The sequence below is a fragment of the Mauremys reevesii genome, linkage group 1, assembly GCF_016161935.1.
Source record: "Mauremys reevesii isolate NIE-2019 linkage group 1, ASM1616193v1, whole genome shotgun sequence".
Taxonomy (NCBI): Eukaryota; Metazoa; Chordata; order Testudines; family Geoemydidae; genus Mauremys; species Mauremys reevesii.
Window position 1 is genome coordinate 161,672,424 of NC_052623.1, and position 16,676 is coordinate 161,689,099.

The following is a 16,676-nucleotide window of genomic DNA, read 5'->3' on the forward strand; positions in this document are numbered from 1 at the left end:
CACACCCAGAAAGTGTGAAAATGAAGCAAAGATGCGGAAGAATGCTCTGGAAGTAGTGTGGTTTACCTGCCGTGTCCCTGGCAGTTCTTCTGTTGTTAGACAGAGTAAAGTGGCTCAGAATAACAACACCTTTTGCAGAGCTTTAACATAGTGTCTTTCGTAAATACCTGGAACACAATGCATGTGTCTCCCGTTTAGTCACTAGCTTCAGCATATGCTGTCAGAAGGTCTTTTGCATGCCCATACTGCTGCCTGGGTCTTGAGAGCTGCAGGTGGGTGTCCTCCTGTGCAAGCACAGGGCTCATATTCTGCTTCTTTACCAAATGACTGGAGGACAACTAATGTGATGCCAATTTTTAAAAAGGGGTCCAGAGGTGATTCAGGCAATTACAAGCCAGTAAGCCTAACTTTACTACCGGGCTAACTGGTTGAAACTCCAGTAAAAAACAGAATTGTCAGACACATAGATGAACGTAATTTGTTGTGGAAGAGTCAGCATGGTTTTTGTAAAGAGAAATCATGTCTCACCAATCTACTAGAATTCTTTGAGGGGGTCAACAAGCATGTGGAGAAGGGGGAGCCAGTGGATCTAGTGTACTTAGATTTTCAAAAAGGCTTTGACAAGGTCCCTCACCAAAGACTCACCAAAGCAAAGTAAGATGTCATGGGATAAGAAGGAAAGTCCTCTCATGGACTGATAACTGGTGAAAAGATAGGAAATAAAGCATAGGAATAAATGGTCAGTTTTCAGAATGGAGAGAGGTAAATAGTGGTGTCCCTCAGCGGTCTGTACTGGGACTGGGACTATTCAACATATTCATAAATGATCTGGAAAAATGGGTAAATAGTGAGGTGGCAAAATTTGTAGATGATACAAAACTACTCAAGATAGTTAAGTCCAAAGCAGACTACCAACAGCTACAAAGGGATTGCACAAAACTGGGTGATTGTGTAACAAAATGGCAGATGAAATTCAGTGTTGATAAATGCAAAGTATTGCACATTGGAAAACATAATCCCAACTATACATATAAAATGATGGGGTCTGTGATGGGGCAGCCCCGCCCAGCACTAGCCCCAGCAGTGTCAGACCAGTAGCTCTGATGGAGGAAGTCCCGCCCTGTTCATACTGGGCATGCTCCAAGTGCTCTGGGAGTATAAAAGAGAGACTTCAGCTCAGTCTGGGCTGGTGGCTGCAGGGGAAGGACCTATCCGGGAAGCTCCTGCAGAGGACCAGCCACCACCCTTGAACTTGCTGGGAACTGAAGCTTCCCCTGGCCAGCACAAAGCCCTGCTACGGGAGAAGCCCGAGGGATGATGGACCTGGAGACCTGCGGAGAACTTTAGGACTTGTGGGAGACCCCAGCTCTCAAGCCAGTAGGAAGTGATCTGGAGGGGTGGGGTGACAGACTGGTACCTTGCCTCCGTTAAGCCTCAGTGTGTTTCGGTAGGCCCCCCCTGCTGAGCCAGTGTCAAGGTCCTACATTGTTGTTAGGGCCATGGGCCAAGGCCCGGTCGAGTGGGAGAGACTCTGGCCATTGGGCCATACCATCTGGCAACCAAGGGTGATCCTAGAGAGTGGCCATTGTGCCATACTTCCCCACAGCCAGGGGCATAAGCCCTCACAGGGTCTAAATTAGCTGTTACCACTCAAGAGAGAGATCTTGGAGTCATTGTGGATAATTCTCTGAAAACATCCACTCAATGTGCAGTGGCAGTCAAAAAGCTAACAGAATGTTGGGAATCATTAGGAAAGGGATAGATAATAAGACAGAAAATATCATATTGCCTCTATATAAATCCATGGTATGCCCACAACTTGAATACTGCGTGCAGATGTGATCGTCCCATCTCAAAAAAGATATATTGGATTTGGAAAAGGTTCAGAAAAGGGCAACAAAAATTATTAGGGGCATGGAAAGGCTTCTGTATTAGGAGAGATTAATAAGATTGGGACTTTTCAGCTTGGAAAAGAGACGACTACGGGGGGAATATGATTGAAGTCTATAAAATCATGACTGGTGTGAAGAAAGTAAATAAGGAAGTGTTAGCCAGGATGGCCAGGGATGGTGTTCCTAGTCTCTGCTTGCCAGAAGCTGGCAATGGGCAACAGGTAGGGTGACCAGATGTCCTGATTTTATAGGGAGAGTCCTGATATTTGGGGCTTTGTCTTATATAGACACCTATTAATCCCTACCCCTGTCCTGATTTTTTCACACTAGATGTCTGGTCACTTTAGTGACAAAGGATGGATCACTTGATGATTACCTGTTCTGTTCATTCCCTCTGGAGCACCTGGATTTGGCCATTGTCAGAAGACAGGATACTGGGCTAGATGGACCTTTGGTCTGACCCAGTATGGCCATTCTTATGTTCTTTGGAACAAAGGTTGCTACTATCTGGCTAGGTAGCAGTGTTGATTCCCTTTCAAAAGGTTTCACTCCACACAATTACTCTGCTATTAATACTGCAGACGGAGTGTTGCACTGACACATGCTCCTCAGCTAGCTGAAGTGGGAGATATACCAACCCATGGGAAAGATATGCAGAGGGAGAAGTGCAACAGATGTTCTAAGGCAGTGGTTTTCACACTTTTTTTCTGGCAACCTAGTTGAAGAAAATTGTTGATGGCCATGACCCAACAGAGCTGTGGATGAGGGGTTGGGGTGTGGGAGAGGGCTCAGGGCTGGGGCAGAGGTTTGGAGTGAGGAATAAGGGGTTCGGGGTGTCAGAGGGGGCTCTGGATTGGGGCGGGGGTTAGAGTGCAGGGGGGTGAGGCTCTGGCTGGGGGCACAGGCTCTCGGATAGGGCTGGGGATGAGGGGTTTGGGGTGCAGGAGGGGGCTCTGGTTTGGAGGGTAGCTCAGGGCTGGGGCATAGGATTGGGGTGTGGGGTTGGGGCACAGGCTTAGCTCTGGTGGCTCCTAGTCAGTGGCGCAGGCGGGGTGCAGAGGCAGGCTTCCTGTCTCTTCCTGGAACCGCAGACTGCGCTGTGCCCCGGAAGCAGCCAGCAGCAGGTCTGGCTCCACATGGCTCTTGCCTGCAGGCACCGCGGTGCTCGATGTGGGGGCAGCATGCAGTGCCCCATGGCCCCCCTGCCTAGGAGCTGCTTCTGGGGTGCAGCACAGTGTCAGAACAGGTAGGGACTACCAGTTTTTACTGGCCAGCTGCCAGGGTCCCTGAGCGCTGAGCAAGGCGACCCAGTGCCTTCCATTCTGTGACGTAGCACTGGGTCACGACCCAAAGTTTGAAATCCACTGTTCTAAGGCATTGGTCTGTGTTTAAAATCTTTCTGTAGCTCTGATGAAGGAAAACTCTATTTTAAATATGAAAATAGAGCCTATGGAAAACAAAATTAAAAGCTGCATCTTGGCATAAGGGATAGTGTGGAATACACTAAACCACCGGATGTTATCAGAAAATAGTTTCATGTGCTTGAGACATTACTGCCCACCAAATATGAGCCACTCTGAAACTGTGGAGGTGTAGTAGATTTCTTGGGGAATTTCAGTCACATACTCACTGAATGCGGCAACCCCCCTGAAAACATGACTAAGCTAAAGTATCAAGTCCCCTTTATATCCTTCAGTGATTGGAATTGGGTGCTGGTTATGAAGAGATCTAAACAAATGCATTTCTTCAACTAAAAATGTTTCCTTAATGTTTCCTGATCTGTGTAGATCAACCATAATGAGAAAGCAAAAATTAGATATCCTATAGCAAAAGTTATAAAAATTCAAGTATTTACTGAGGAATTGAGAGATTTTTTCAACTGGTAGGGAGTTTGCCGTTTGTTTGTTTTATTGTAATGAGTAAGGATGGGCACCCTTCTGAGCCACCAATAGTCCCTCTTACCCGGTAGAACACGTTTAGATGTTTCCCACCTGACTGGAAAAAGTGACTTACTGCTCGAGGCTATGGTCATAACTTGAACTGGTCAAAAATTCTGACAATTTCCAGCAACGTTCTGAATCAGAAAATTTTGATTCAACAAAATCAAAATGTTCATAGAATCACAGAACTGAAAGGGACCTCAAGAGTTCATCTAGTCCAGTCCCCTGCACTCATGGCAGGATTAGGTATTATCTAATTCTAAACCATCCCTGACAGGTGTTTGTCTAACCCAGAGGTGGGCAAACTATGGCCCATGGGACCCTCTTGCCCGGCCCCTGAGCACCTGGCCCGGGAGGCTAGCCCCCGGCCCTGCCCTGCGGTTCCCCCACAGCCTCAGCTCACCCCGCAACCGGAGCAATGCTCTGGGCGGTGGGGATGCCAACTGCTGGGGCAGAGCAGCTGCAGAGCCCGGTGCTCTGTGCTGCACGGCGGTGTGGCTGGCTCCAGCCAGGCGGCGCAGCTGTAGCGCCGCCAGCCACCGGTGCTCCAGGCAGTGCGGTAAGGGGCTGGGGGCAGGGGGGGTTGGATAGAGGGCAAGGGAGTTCAAGGGGTCCCGGGGGGCCAGTCAGGAAGGAGAGAGGGGTTGGACGGGGCAGTGGGGGACAGTTGGGGCAGGGGTTCTGGGAGAGGTCAAGGGACGGGGGGTGGGGGGTTGATGGGACAGGAGTCCCAGGGGGGCCGTCAGTTGAGGCCTAACCAGTGTGGAGTAGAGCGGAAGAATTGCTTCTCACATCTTGCTTACAATGTTCCTGCTAATACATCCCAGAATGATGTTTGCTTTTTTTGCAACAGTGTTACACTGTTCACTCATATTTAACTTATGGTCCACTATGACCCCCAGATCCCTTTCCATAGTACTCCTTCCTAGGCAGTCATTTTCCATTTTGTATGTGTGCAACTGATTGTACTCTATTTAGGAAGGAACAAAAGTCATTAAGCACCTCTGCCATTTCCACATTTTCTGTTATTATTTCCTCCTCTCTCACTGAGTAACGGATGTACCCTGTCTGTGGTTTTCCTCTTGCTTCTAATGTATTTGTAGAATGTTTTCTTGTTACCCTTTATGTCTCTAGCTAGTTTGATCTCGTTTTGTGCCGTGGCCTTTCTAACTTTGTCCCTACATACTCGTGTTATTTGTTTATGTTCATCCTTTGTAATTTGACCTAGTTTTCACTTTTTGTAGGACTCTTCTTTGATTTTTAGATCATTGACGATCTCCTGGTTAAGCCACGGAGGTCTCTTCCCATACTTTCTATCTTTCCTATGCAGTGGGATAGTTTGCTCTTTTGCCCTTAATAATGTCTCTCTGAAAAACTGCCAACTGTCTTCAATTGTTTTTCCTCTTAGACTTGCTTCCCAAGAACTCTTAACTACCAACTCCCTGAGTTTGCTAAGTCTGCCTTCTTGAAATCCATTGTCTTTATTGTGCTGTTCTCCCTCCTACCATTCCTTAGAATCACAAACTTGTATCATTTCATGATAACTTTCACCCCAAACTACCTTCCACTTTCAAATTCTCAACCAGTTCCTCCCTATTTGTCAAAATCAAATGTAGAACAGCCTCTCCCCTAGTAGCTTTCTCCACCTGCTGAAATAAAGAATTGTCTCCAATTCATTCCAAGAACTTGTTGGACAATCTGTACCCTGCTGTTGTTTTCCCAACATATATCTGCATAGTTGAAGTCCCCCATCACCATCAAATCCTATGCTTTGGATGATTTTGTTAGTTGTTTAAAAAAAGCCTCATCCACCTGGCTAGGTGGTCTGTAGTAGACCCCTACCATGACATCACCCTTGTTTTTTTTACCCCTTTTATCCTTACCCAGAGACTTTCAACAAGTCTGTCTCCTATTTCCATCTCAACCTCAGTCCAAGTGTATACATATTTAATATATAAGGCTACACCTCCTCCCTTTTTCCCCGCCTGTCCTTCCTGAGCAAGCTGTATCCTTCTATACCAATTGTCCAGTCATGCATATTATCCCACCAAGTCTCTCTGATGCCAGCTATGTCATAGTTGTATTTATTTACTAGCATTTTGAGTTCCTGATTATTCCCCATACTTTTCACATTAGTATACAGATATCTAAGACACTGATTTGATTTCCAGCCCCCCAGTTCTGTACCATCTTTCCTTTATGTTGCAGGGGGATGTGTTGACCTTTCCAAAATTTAATTTAGAAAAACCTAAACTATTGACTTTGATTTTTTTTTCATTTCAAATGACTGTTTCAATTTTTATTTTATATTCTAAGTTATAATAGAACACAAAAACAACATTGAAACAAAACATTTTGATGTTATTGAATCTAAATGTTTCAATTGACCCCAAATAACATTTCCAAAAATTGTTTCACACAAGGGATATGCCAGTTGCTGCACAGTTCTCATCATAACAGTGTTTTCTATATGATGGGATTGGGAAAATACAAATTCTTTTGGGTTGTGCCAGGAATGGATCTAAACCCAACTTTCAGTGTCCCCAAGCTGACATGAATTACAGAATATCAGATAGAAACACACCACTGCAACTCGGGGAAGAGTCAGATTTCTGACATGAAAAGCTAAGAGGTAAATTCTTACCACTGCCTCTAGGAAGAGCGACTCCGGACAGGGCTTCTAGAACCGAGCTTTTTCCAGAACTCTGGTCTCCAATCACTGCAATTGCTGGCAAAGCCAGGTCCTTTTCTACTCCGAGCGCTCTCAGGGAGTCAATGAGATCAATACAGGGACGGATTTTCTCCTCATAGTAGTTGTACAAGGTGTGTTCTGCATTCTGTAAGAATAACATTACATTTCATTTGAGCTTGTTTCACAGAATCAGGCATAGTTAAACATGTCTATGCCATAAATGATGTACATCAGCAGCAAACTGTACTTCACCCCACCATACCACTCGCTTTGTACTGTGAGCTACAAGCCTTCTGCAGTATTCTTGACAAGGTAAACACATTTCTGTAAATTCAGCAAAATTTAGCTAATTTGCACCAATGGCTGAAAGATCTATTGCAAATTACTGAATTTTATAAATTAGCAAGTGACTACACAACAAGAAAAGTAAGAACACCCCCCCATCAAATGTACTTTGTTCAGTTATTTTTGGTACCTGCCGTTTTTTCTTTCATTTATTTATAATGCATCATACATTTACAGTGCAAATATTTGTAATAAAAATATAAAGTGAGCATTGTACACTTTGTATTCTGTGTTGTAACTGAAAATATATTTGAAAATGTACTAAAAATCTAAAAATATTTAAAATAAATGGTATTTTATAGTTTAACAGAATGATTAATCAAATGATTAATCGTGATTAACTTTTAAAATCGTTTGACAGCCCTAATTTTATGATTTAACAGGTCAGGCAGCTTCCTATATTAATCTAAAATTTGGTATCTGTGTATAGAGATAAAGAGCTAAATTCTTATCTTCCAGCCTGAATTAAAAACACTATTTCAGGAAATAAATATATGAAAAGACAAATACAGAATCACGATCTTTAGTGATAAGTATTGTCCAGGAGAAAATGCTTTTGAACCCCCAGATCATAACTGCAATGCTTATTATCTAATAAAGTTATTATTTAACTGCTTTATTAACTTTAGTATAAACTTTTCAAATATCTATTCTGGTTTTCTCAGTGTTAAACATAGGAAATATTAAATAAGAGTCTTGATATTTCTATCATGCACTGGAGTCTCATGTAGAAGAACAAAAACCCAAATCCCATAATATCTGTTTAAAGTTTCTTATTGTGAATATTCATTAAGGTATACATTCTAGGGGAAAGTTGGAGTTAGGCTGTGGCCCTTCTATTTTTGATGCCTACATTAAAAAAAAAAATCTGTACATGAAATGCAGGTGCAAATCTTAGGGCTTGGCTACACTTGCAAGTTAGAGCACATTAAAGCAGCCCAGGTGCCCTAACTCTCAACCCGTCTACACTGGCAAGGCACTTAGAATGCCTGGACTCCGCAGCTGGAGCACTCCTGGTAATCCACCCCCAGGAGAAGCATAGAGCTTGCTGCGCCCTGGCTGAAACGCCCAGGTGTCAGTGTGGCCAATGTGTTGCATTACTGTGCTGTGATTGGCCTCTGGAAACGTCCCATAATCCCCTGAAGTCAAGTGGCCACTCTTGTCATTGTTTTGAACTCTGCTGCAGGCATGCGGATATCCCCTTTCAAAGCTCTGTTTCTAACAGCCAGCATGCTTATCTGCCCGGGACAAAGCAACCATTACTGTGGAATGCTGCTTGCTGTGAGTGTGTGTGAGAGAGCGGGAGGCAGGGTGGTCTGCTGCTATCTGAATTTACAAGACAGCATGCTGACATACTCTCAGCACCCCAAAAATCCACTCTCTCTCCCCCCACATACACACAGCACACTCCCCGTCACACCTCACCCCATTTGAAAAGCATGTTGCAGCCACTTGAACGCTGGGATAGCTATCACAATGAACTGCTCTCTGTGGTATTGCAAGAGCTATTAACACACAGTGCTCTACATCTGCAAGTGTAGCCATGCCCTTAGTAATTACATGACTGAGCACCTAGCCCCTGATCCTGCAAAGATTTACGCATATGATTTACAAAGTATTATACGAGTCAAAAGGATTTACACATGTGCATGAAGTTAAACATCTGCATCAGTGTTTGCAGGATTGGTGCCCAGACTTTCACACACACAATCACACACAGAGACAGAATTATTTTGATCCGTGCCTGCAAATCATGTGTGTAGAAGTGAGGTCAGATGGCTGAAAATTTAGCCCTAAATGACAGCAGCAACTGAGCATTAAAATCTCAGAAGAAGTGTCAGTTTTCACTCAAGTGCTAAGTATCCGACTTGCCTTAGTCTGTTGCTCTTCGAGATCAGAGATTCCCCCTTGCTGTTTCATCTTTTCTTGATGATATTTCTCAGACTCCGCCCCCTGGGCTGCTGCTATGTCTCCCTGAAGCATCTCATTCCACTCTGGAGGTGCACTCTGCATGCAAGGGTGTGGTACTGCAGTAGCTCCTTTTGACTCTGTTGGTTGCAGTCTTGTTAAAGCTTCTTTTGACTGTGTTGGGAGTGATCCTGGAAAAACTGCATTTGACTGTGTGTGGGGGGGTGTTCCTCCAAGGAATACTTGTGATTCTTTGGTCATCAAGTTAGCTCCAGGCCCTGCCTCTGCCTGCATCGCTTACTGTGACCTTTTACGCACTACCTGCCTGCTTCTTTGCTTCCCAGATGAAGATGCCCAGCAGCCCTGGGATTTGTTCATTAACTGTCACTGAAAAGCAAATGTCTAGTCCAACAACTCTTCAGTAGTGCTCCTGAAATTATAGACGGGCTTGAGTGGATTCAGCTCTGCAATAATACCTATGGACAAAGTCAGAACAATATTGTTATTGGTTGGGCCAAATCTCTGCTGGAACCAGCTGGTGTAATTCTTTTCAAACCAATGGATCTGTGTTAGTTTGTACCAGCTGAGGTTCTGACCCCTTATTTTGCTCCTGTGGGAATTCTGCACCAAAAAATTAAAAATTCTGTGCATATTTTAAAATCCCACATACTATATTTGTCAAAATAACACAATATAATCACTCCCATTTCAATTATTTTGGTGATTTATTTCAAAATACCTGTCAGCATGTAGGTCTGTAACAATACAGACAACACAAAAGATTCCCCCAGGAGCAGAGAGCTAAAGAAACCCCTGCACACACATGAGCCGCACTGCAGGATCAAGGTATAAGTTACTCTAAAGTAAGAGAGATGGGGAGGAAGGCAGAGAGCACATTAGTCAGTTGAGAGACTGCATTAACTTAGTGGGGTCTGTCCCCAGCCTCTTCCCAGTGAGAGGTGAGGATGCTTCCTGCTTCTCTCAGGGCAAACAGACCCCAAGACCCACTTAACTGCTTCTAGCCCCCCCCCCAACTTCTTTCACTCCCCATCCCTCAGGATCCTTGCCCCAGCGTCTTTTCTCCCTCAGCTGCTTCTCCCTCAGGGCACAGCCCTGGGCCCTCACCTCTCCCTAGAGATTGACTCTCCTTTTCCCATCCCACCGGCCCCCCCAGGTTCCAACCCCCCCCAATCACTGGGGATTCTCTGCTTCTTCCCCACCACAACCGGGGCCCCTGTGCTTCCCCTCCCACCTTGACTGACTCTTTACTTGCCTGACCCATCCCCAGAGGCCCTAGTGCAGTGAAGGAAACTGACTGTGGGAGCCGCAACCAGACAACCCCAGCTCCTGGAGGAGCGGACCTGCCTGCATGGTGCAGCAGGTAAGAGCTCCAACTGGGGCTGGGGTGTGCTGCGAGCAGACCTCTGGTGCGAAACTTGGGAGGGGAAGGCGGAATCCCTCCACCCTCCTTAAATGGCACCCCTGGCCAAGGCTCCCACATAGCTACTTGTGTCAGCCCTAGGCCATTGCATTTTTCTAAAGGACAAATCTGGACAACAAGTGGCTGGCTCTTTACAAGTGTCCCGGAGACTCTGCTTCTTGGGGACACTCCCTTTGCTTAAAAGTGGCCTGTAAAAGAAAAAAAGGGGTTGTGGCCTTTTTGCTGCATTATATTGTGAAAAGGAGAATTGGAAGTTTACTCTTTTTTTCTTTTCCTGTTTAGTTTTAATGTAGTAAAAATTCAGGTCTTGTCTCCCCTCTGTCCTAGAAGAATGCCTGGAGAAATAGGAGGTTCATGATCTCAGTTACTAGACTGACAGAGAGGCAGTGATTTTTTTTCTTTAATGCAGTTGGTTTAAAAATGGAGGGGCCTTTTTTTTATTAAAACCCTACTTAAGTGAGATGCTTGAAAAAAGAATAATAAGAAAAAATTCTTTAGTGGAAGTATCATAACCCTCGTCCCTTTAATTAATGGCTGATCCAGACTTCCCGCTCTTCTAAAACAAGCCTATAACAAAATGGGGAAGACTAGACTTGACATTAGTTACAGTTCTAATGCATAAAAGGGGCAGCAGGAAAAACAAAACAGACTTTAAACCCCCCCCCCCAACCATTTAGGGTTCCTTTATACTTCATGAACAAGAAAAAGTTGTACATGTCCAACTTCATTGTTAAAGTCACCTTAAATCAACACTTTGCAGGCCTTCAGTCCTGGCACTCAGGCAGCTGAGCTAGACTGGATAGCAATCAGTCCCAAAATGCTCGTGAAAACCCGTGTTGATCAGTGGAGATACCTCATGCAAGGAAAAATACATGGTTGAAATAGGGACAACATTTGGAAATGAAAAAAAAATAATGAAGGAATTTTTTGAAAAAATTGTCATTTTTTAGCTAGCTATAGAGCTGGATGATTTTTTTTTTCAAATTTTGTGGGGAAAAAAAGTTATTTTTCAAAAGTATTCCACAATTCTCTCCTCCTTCTTTCCCTCCCCTTTGTTGTCGACATGATTGCTGCTAGTAAAGTCACACATTATTCCCTTCCAGAGCAACCTGTAACCCCATTTATCAATATAATGCTGGATTCATTTTTTCCTTCGCCTTTATGTATTTATCTCCCAGTGTGTCATGAATCCATTCCTAAATATACATGAAATAGCACCCACTGATTTCATCATTAGTAATTAAAATTAGGCATTAATTAACACATTTTTAATATGTGACCTTGACTAGAATTCTGCTCACTTTCCCATGGCTGTTTTGGAGATGTGGTGCTAAAAGAAATGACCTAAATTTAGGCCATGTCTACACTACCACTTCTAATGATAAAATTTATGTCGCTCAGGGGTTTGAATATTCCAGCCCCTTGAGTGACATAAATTACACTGGCATAAGTGGGAGTGTGCACAGTGCTATGTCGGCAGAGGAGTTTCTCCCATTGCCCATTAGGAGTGGTTTAATTATGCCAACGGGAGATCTCCCTCCTGTTATCTTAGGGATTGGCTACACTTGCAAGTTAGAGCACATTAAATAAGCTCTGGGCACCCTAACTCCTGAGGTGTCCACACTGGCAAGGCACTTAGGGTGCCCGGACTCCGCAGCTGGAGCACTCCTGATAATCCACCCCCACAAGAAGCATAGTGCTTGCTGCACCCTGGCTGAAACGCCTAGGTGTGAGTGTGGACAATGTGTTGCATTACTGTGCTGTGATTGGCCTCTGGACACATCCCATAATCCCCTGAAGTCAAGTGGCCACTCTTGTCATTGTTTTGAACTCGGCTGCAGGCATGCAGATATCCCCTTTCAAAGCTCCGTTTCTGACAGTAGGCATGTTTATCTGCTCCGGGACACAAAGCAAACCATTACTGTGGACTGCTCCTGTTGCAGAGGCAGAGGCAGAGGTGTGTGTGTGTGTGTGTGTGTGTGTGTGTGAGAGAGAGAGAGAGAGAGAGAGAGAGAGAGGTGAGTCTGCTGCTGTCTGAACTTACAAGACAGCATGCTAACACACTCGCTGTACCCCAAAACATACTGTCTCTCCCTTCACAGACACACAACACACTCCCTATCACACTCCACCCCGCCATTTGAAAAGCATGCTCCAGCCACTTGCATACTGGGATATTGCATACTGGGATAGCTACCACAATGCACTGCTGAGCTCCCATGTCCTGGGCAGCAGGGGCAGATTTACCATGAAATACACAGTGCCCTGGCATGAGGCCCCCCAACAACAAGGGGCCCCAAGGCCAGGCACTCAGGCAGCTCAGGATCAGCGCACCTCCTGCAGGGGGTCTGCTCCAGGAGTAGGGCTGCGGGGGTAGAAGCTGTGGGGAGCAGGGAGGGAGGCTCACCCACAGCCTCAGGGGAGCAGGCAGGAGGTGCGGGTGGTGGAAGGAGCACAGGGCAGATGTGCAGCCGGCCAGAGAGAAGTGGCGCTTTGATGGGGAAACCGCTGCTTCTCTCCGGCTGCGTGGCTGACCCTGCTCCACCTGAGTCCTCCAGCCCATGCTCGCAGGGCTGGATTCAGAAAGGGGGCGGGGCTTTAGGGGCTGCAGCCTGCAGCCCAGGACTCCAGGGCCCACTTAGCCTGGGCTGCAGCCCCTAAAGCCCTTGTGTTCCAGCCCTGCCTGGTGGGGGAGGCGCCAAGAATCGCAGCCAATGGGCCGTGGGGCAAGCACAGGGCAGCATGGAGCCACCTGAACTCCCCACACCTGCACCCCCTGAACCAAACAGGAACTGCCCCAGGTAAGTGCTCTGCACCCCAACCCCCTGGCCCAGCACTGAGCCCCCCTCCTACACCTGAACTCCTGGCCAGACCCCCCCCCCATCCCCATTCTGCTCCCAAAGCCTAACTCCCTCCCAGACCCTCCACCTCCAGCCCTGAGCCCCAGGGGGGAGAGATAAGAGACAATGCTCCCCGCAGGGGGAGGGCAAAAATGAAGCTGAGCACAGGGCCCCACTGACTCTAAATCCGCCTCTGCTGGGCAGAGTCCTTTGAGGCTGGGGACGCCACTCCCCAGCAGTGCTTCCGCCAGTGCCCCCTTGCCTTCCTGGGGGGACTCTCACGAGGAGGCTGCTGTCCCCTGAAGCCCAGGAGGGGCAGAGACTCCCCAGTGGTGGCAGCGAGGCGAGAGGTGAGGAGTCAGGGACTGGAGAGGTATCACCCTAGCTACCAGGACATCATCCCTGGATAGCTGGATAGGGGGGATATAGAGAGCATCACCACCAGATATTGTGGGGGCAAGGAGTGGGGATGCATTACTCCAGATATCATGTGTCATCCTTAGGTCATGGGGGAACATGGGAGGCATCCCTCCAGATGGATGGGCAGGGACTGGTTGGGGGTGGGGGGGGAATGGCACCCTCGGATAACAGGAGCCATGGCAGGGTGTCACCCCCCCAAAGTGGCGGGGCATGGACTGGTGGGGGCATCACTATCAGATAAGAGGGGACATGAGGAGTGTCACCCCACCCAAATGGGGGGGCAAAGACTGGTGGGGGGCATCACCCCCAGATGGCGGGCCCAGGGAGATTCTCCCCCAGCAACAGGAAGTGAGGGGGAGGAGGAGTGTGGGTTCAGGGAGGGGATCTCCCTGCTCTTCACCACCTCTCTGTTTGTTGCCTAGCAGAGGAAATCCCCCCATGGGGTGGGCAGGTGGAGGAATCCTAGTTGTGGGGAACTCACATTGGGGTCCTGCCCCTTTCCTGGTGTCCAAAGTGAAGTTAGCCAGGTTTGTCCCTGTGGGGTGCAGGAGGGTCCACAGGGAGGGGTGCATCTATTGGGCCCTCCCTGGAGTGGGGGGAGGTGTCTTGAGGGGAATCCCCAGGGACAGTATGTGGGGGAGCTCTATCAGTTCCTCCCTTGGTTAGGGGGTGTGGGATCGTGGGGAGGTTCTCTATGGTCTGGCATTCCTGCCCCGAGGCAGGTGGTGCGAGATCTGGGGAAGGGTCCCTTATAGAGGATACAGTGGTCCCTGTGAGAGGGCACTGGATCCTGGGGGCTTCCCTAAGGGGAGTGCGGGGGCCGGGAGGAGTATGGGGCTCTGTCGTGCCCTCCCCAGGACGGGTGTGGGACTCTGGGAGATTCCCTGTGGAAGGGTGCAGGGAAGGTGTCCCTGGGTGGAGTGTGTATTGGTGTCCATTGGTCCCTTCCTAGGGCAGGGGGTGCCGGAGCCAGGGAGGGCTCCCAGTGGGAGTGTGGGAGGGGTCTGTTGGTCCTTCCCAAGAGTGAGGGGGTGCAGGGTTGGCCTGTCAGTCCCTCCCGAGGACGGTCAGGGTCCATGGGGGTTCCCTATGATGTATGGGGGAGTCTGCAGAAGTGCAGGATCTGCGGGATGGGGGGCTATGGGGATACAGGGTGGGGGAGATAATCTCTGGGAGTGAGGGGTGATCTGTCAATACCTCCTTGGAGTGGGAGTGGGCAGAATCTGGGGAGGGAATCTGTTGGTCCCTTCCCAGGGCTACAGGATCTAGGGAGGGCCCTATGGGGTGCAGGGGATTCCTGGAGGGTGAAGGGGGGGTCTGTTGGTCCCTCCTTGGGGCAGGGGGGATGGGATATGGGGGGGTTGGTCCCCATGCAAGTGCAGGGGTGTCCATGGGGCTGTGGAGGGGGTCTGTCAATTGGTAAATCTGAAAGTTAGACCTATACCTACTGTTGATAGTATTAAGCCCCCCAATGCCCTCCAAATATAGAAGTCAAACTATGCCTCTGTCTAAAGCCCAGCCTCTTTGCTATACTTTAACTTCACACAGACTCCCACAGGAGATGAAAGTCAGACCAGACATAGTGCTCACAGCACTGAAAACTATTAGAGGGTTACCCAGGCTGTCTCTCTCTCTCACACACTCATCTAAAAATGGATCATACTTTAACAAATTAAAACGTTGGCTCCCAGCACATCCTCATAAAGAGGTAACAAACTCTATTTATTTTGTATCCTGTATCCATATGCTGGTAGAGATACTGATAATTTTATAGGGAAAATGCCTATGCCCAGTAACTCATTTAGTCCTCTCTTATTTCAGCTTTCCTTGCAGTGTCTGCCAGCCTACCCACACTTAGCTATAAAAAGAGATGAACTAAACATACCCACAAACTTTTAAATACTTACTGAAAAGAGGCAAAAGAAAAAATTCCTACCTGTGTTGAGCTTGGTTCAAGAGGAAACTACCTACTACAGAATTTCTTTGTTCTGCAGCTTGTCACCATCTCCACCCACAATCCATGACAGAAAACAGGAGAAATGAAAGTAACTCAAAAGCTTACCATTGGTGGCAGCACTGTGAATTGATTTTGCAATGCAATACATTTTCTTTTTTTTTACACTTCTGTCACGAACTCCATCCACATTCTCAGGGGAGAATGTAATCAGGGGAAACGAAACTAACTTGAAAGAGTATCCTTAGCATCACTTTAAATTAGTTTCACAATGGAATGAATGTTTCTAGAATCAGTGTTGCATTTACTCTCATATGTTGTATTTATATATGGCAGGGGTGGCTAACCTGAGCCTGAGAAGGAGCCAGAATTTACCAATGTGCATTGCCAAAGAGCCACAGTAATACGGCAGCAGCCCCGCATCTGCTCCCCAGCCCCAGGTTGCTCCCGCCTGCCGGTATCCCGCACCAATCAGCACCTACTCCCCCCTCCCTCCATAATCAGCTGTTTCATTTGCGCAGGAGGCAATGGGGAGGAGGAGTGAGGGCATGCAAGGCTCAGGGAAAGGGGCATGGGCCTTGGGGGAAGGGGTGGAGTGGGGGCAAGGCTTGGGGCAGAGCATGGGGTAGAGCAGCGAGCATCCCCCAGCACATTGGAAAGTTGGCATCTATAGCTCCAGCCCTGGAATCAGTGCCTACGTAAGGAGCTGCATATTAACCTCTGAAGAGCCGCACGTGGCTCCAGAGCCACAGGTTGGACACCCCTGATATATGGTTAATGCAACTTATAGTTACAGATGGCTGCAGTTACTGATCTGTTTTACTACAAGGTGGCGGGGTCTAGTGCAGGGGAGCCAAAACTTTACAGCAGTATGTACTGCCTCGCAGTCTCGCCACCGCCAAAAATTCAAAAATAATGAGTCAGGTCCCAAAAAATCAAAAGAGTGGCTTAAAAATCTTGAGATTTTAAAAAATAATAAATGTTGGGTCTTTTTACAGTATTTGCCTTTGGGGTTTTTAGCCTTTAGATTTCATGCATACAAGCTTTTCTCTGCAACCAGGAGGACTAGACACCAACTTTAAAATGAATCTGAGGTTCCTGACTCCAGGAGCTGGGGCTCTGAGAAAAACAACAAATAATCTTGAGCGTTGGCACCACTGCTGTAGTAAGGCTAAGACATGGACAACAATCCAAAGCAAATCAATCCACACCCAAGATCGATTTCTGATCCATTCAAAAAAAAA

The 16,676-nt window shown here is 47.2% G+C and overlaps 1 protein-coding gene and 1 long non-coding RNA gene across 4 annotated transcripts in view; one reads left to right on the forward strand and one right to left on the reverse strand.

Annotated features, from left to right (window-relative positions):
• LOC120395664 (interferon-induced GTP-binding protein Mx1-like) overlaps nucleotides 1-15,673 on the reverse strand; it is a 34,367-nt gene extending 18,694 nt beyond the window's left edge. The window contains exons 1-4 of one of the 3 annotated variants that reach the window (XM_039520274.1): nucleotides 15,541-15,673; nucleotides 10,959-11,071; nucleotides 8,742-9,253; nucleotides 6,477-6,669 (exon numbers count right to left, since the gene is read on the reverse strand). In XM_039520274.1, the coding sequence (XP_039376208.1) occupies nucleotides 6,477-6,669; nucleotides 8,742-9,071 (523 nt within the window). In that variant the 5' untranslated portion in view covers nucleotides 9,072-9,253; nucleotides 10,959-11,071; nucleotides 15,541-15,673. Of the gene's footprint in view, nucleotides 1-6,476; nucleotides 6,670-8,741; nucleotides 9,254-10,958; nucleotides 11,072-15,414; nucleotides 15,496-15,540 lie in introns of those variants that run through there. The other 2 variants (XM_039520273.1, XM_039520275.1) reach the window with 2 other exon arrangements.
• Nucleotides 12,963-15,595, forward strand: LOC120395667. The gene is made up of 3 exons (XR_005592736.1): nucleotides 12,963-13,019; nucleotides 15,027-15,186; nucleotides 15,300-15,595. It is a non-coding gene; the product is annotated as an uncharacterized LOC120395667 (long non-coding RNA).
• Nucleotides 15,674-16,676: the final 1,003 nt, after the last annotated feature.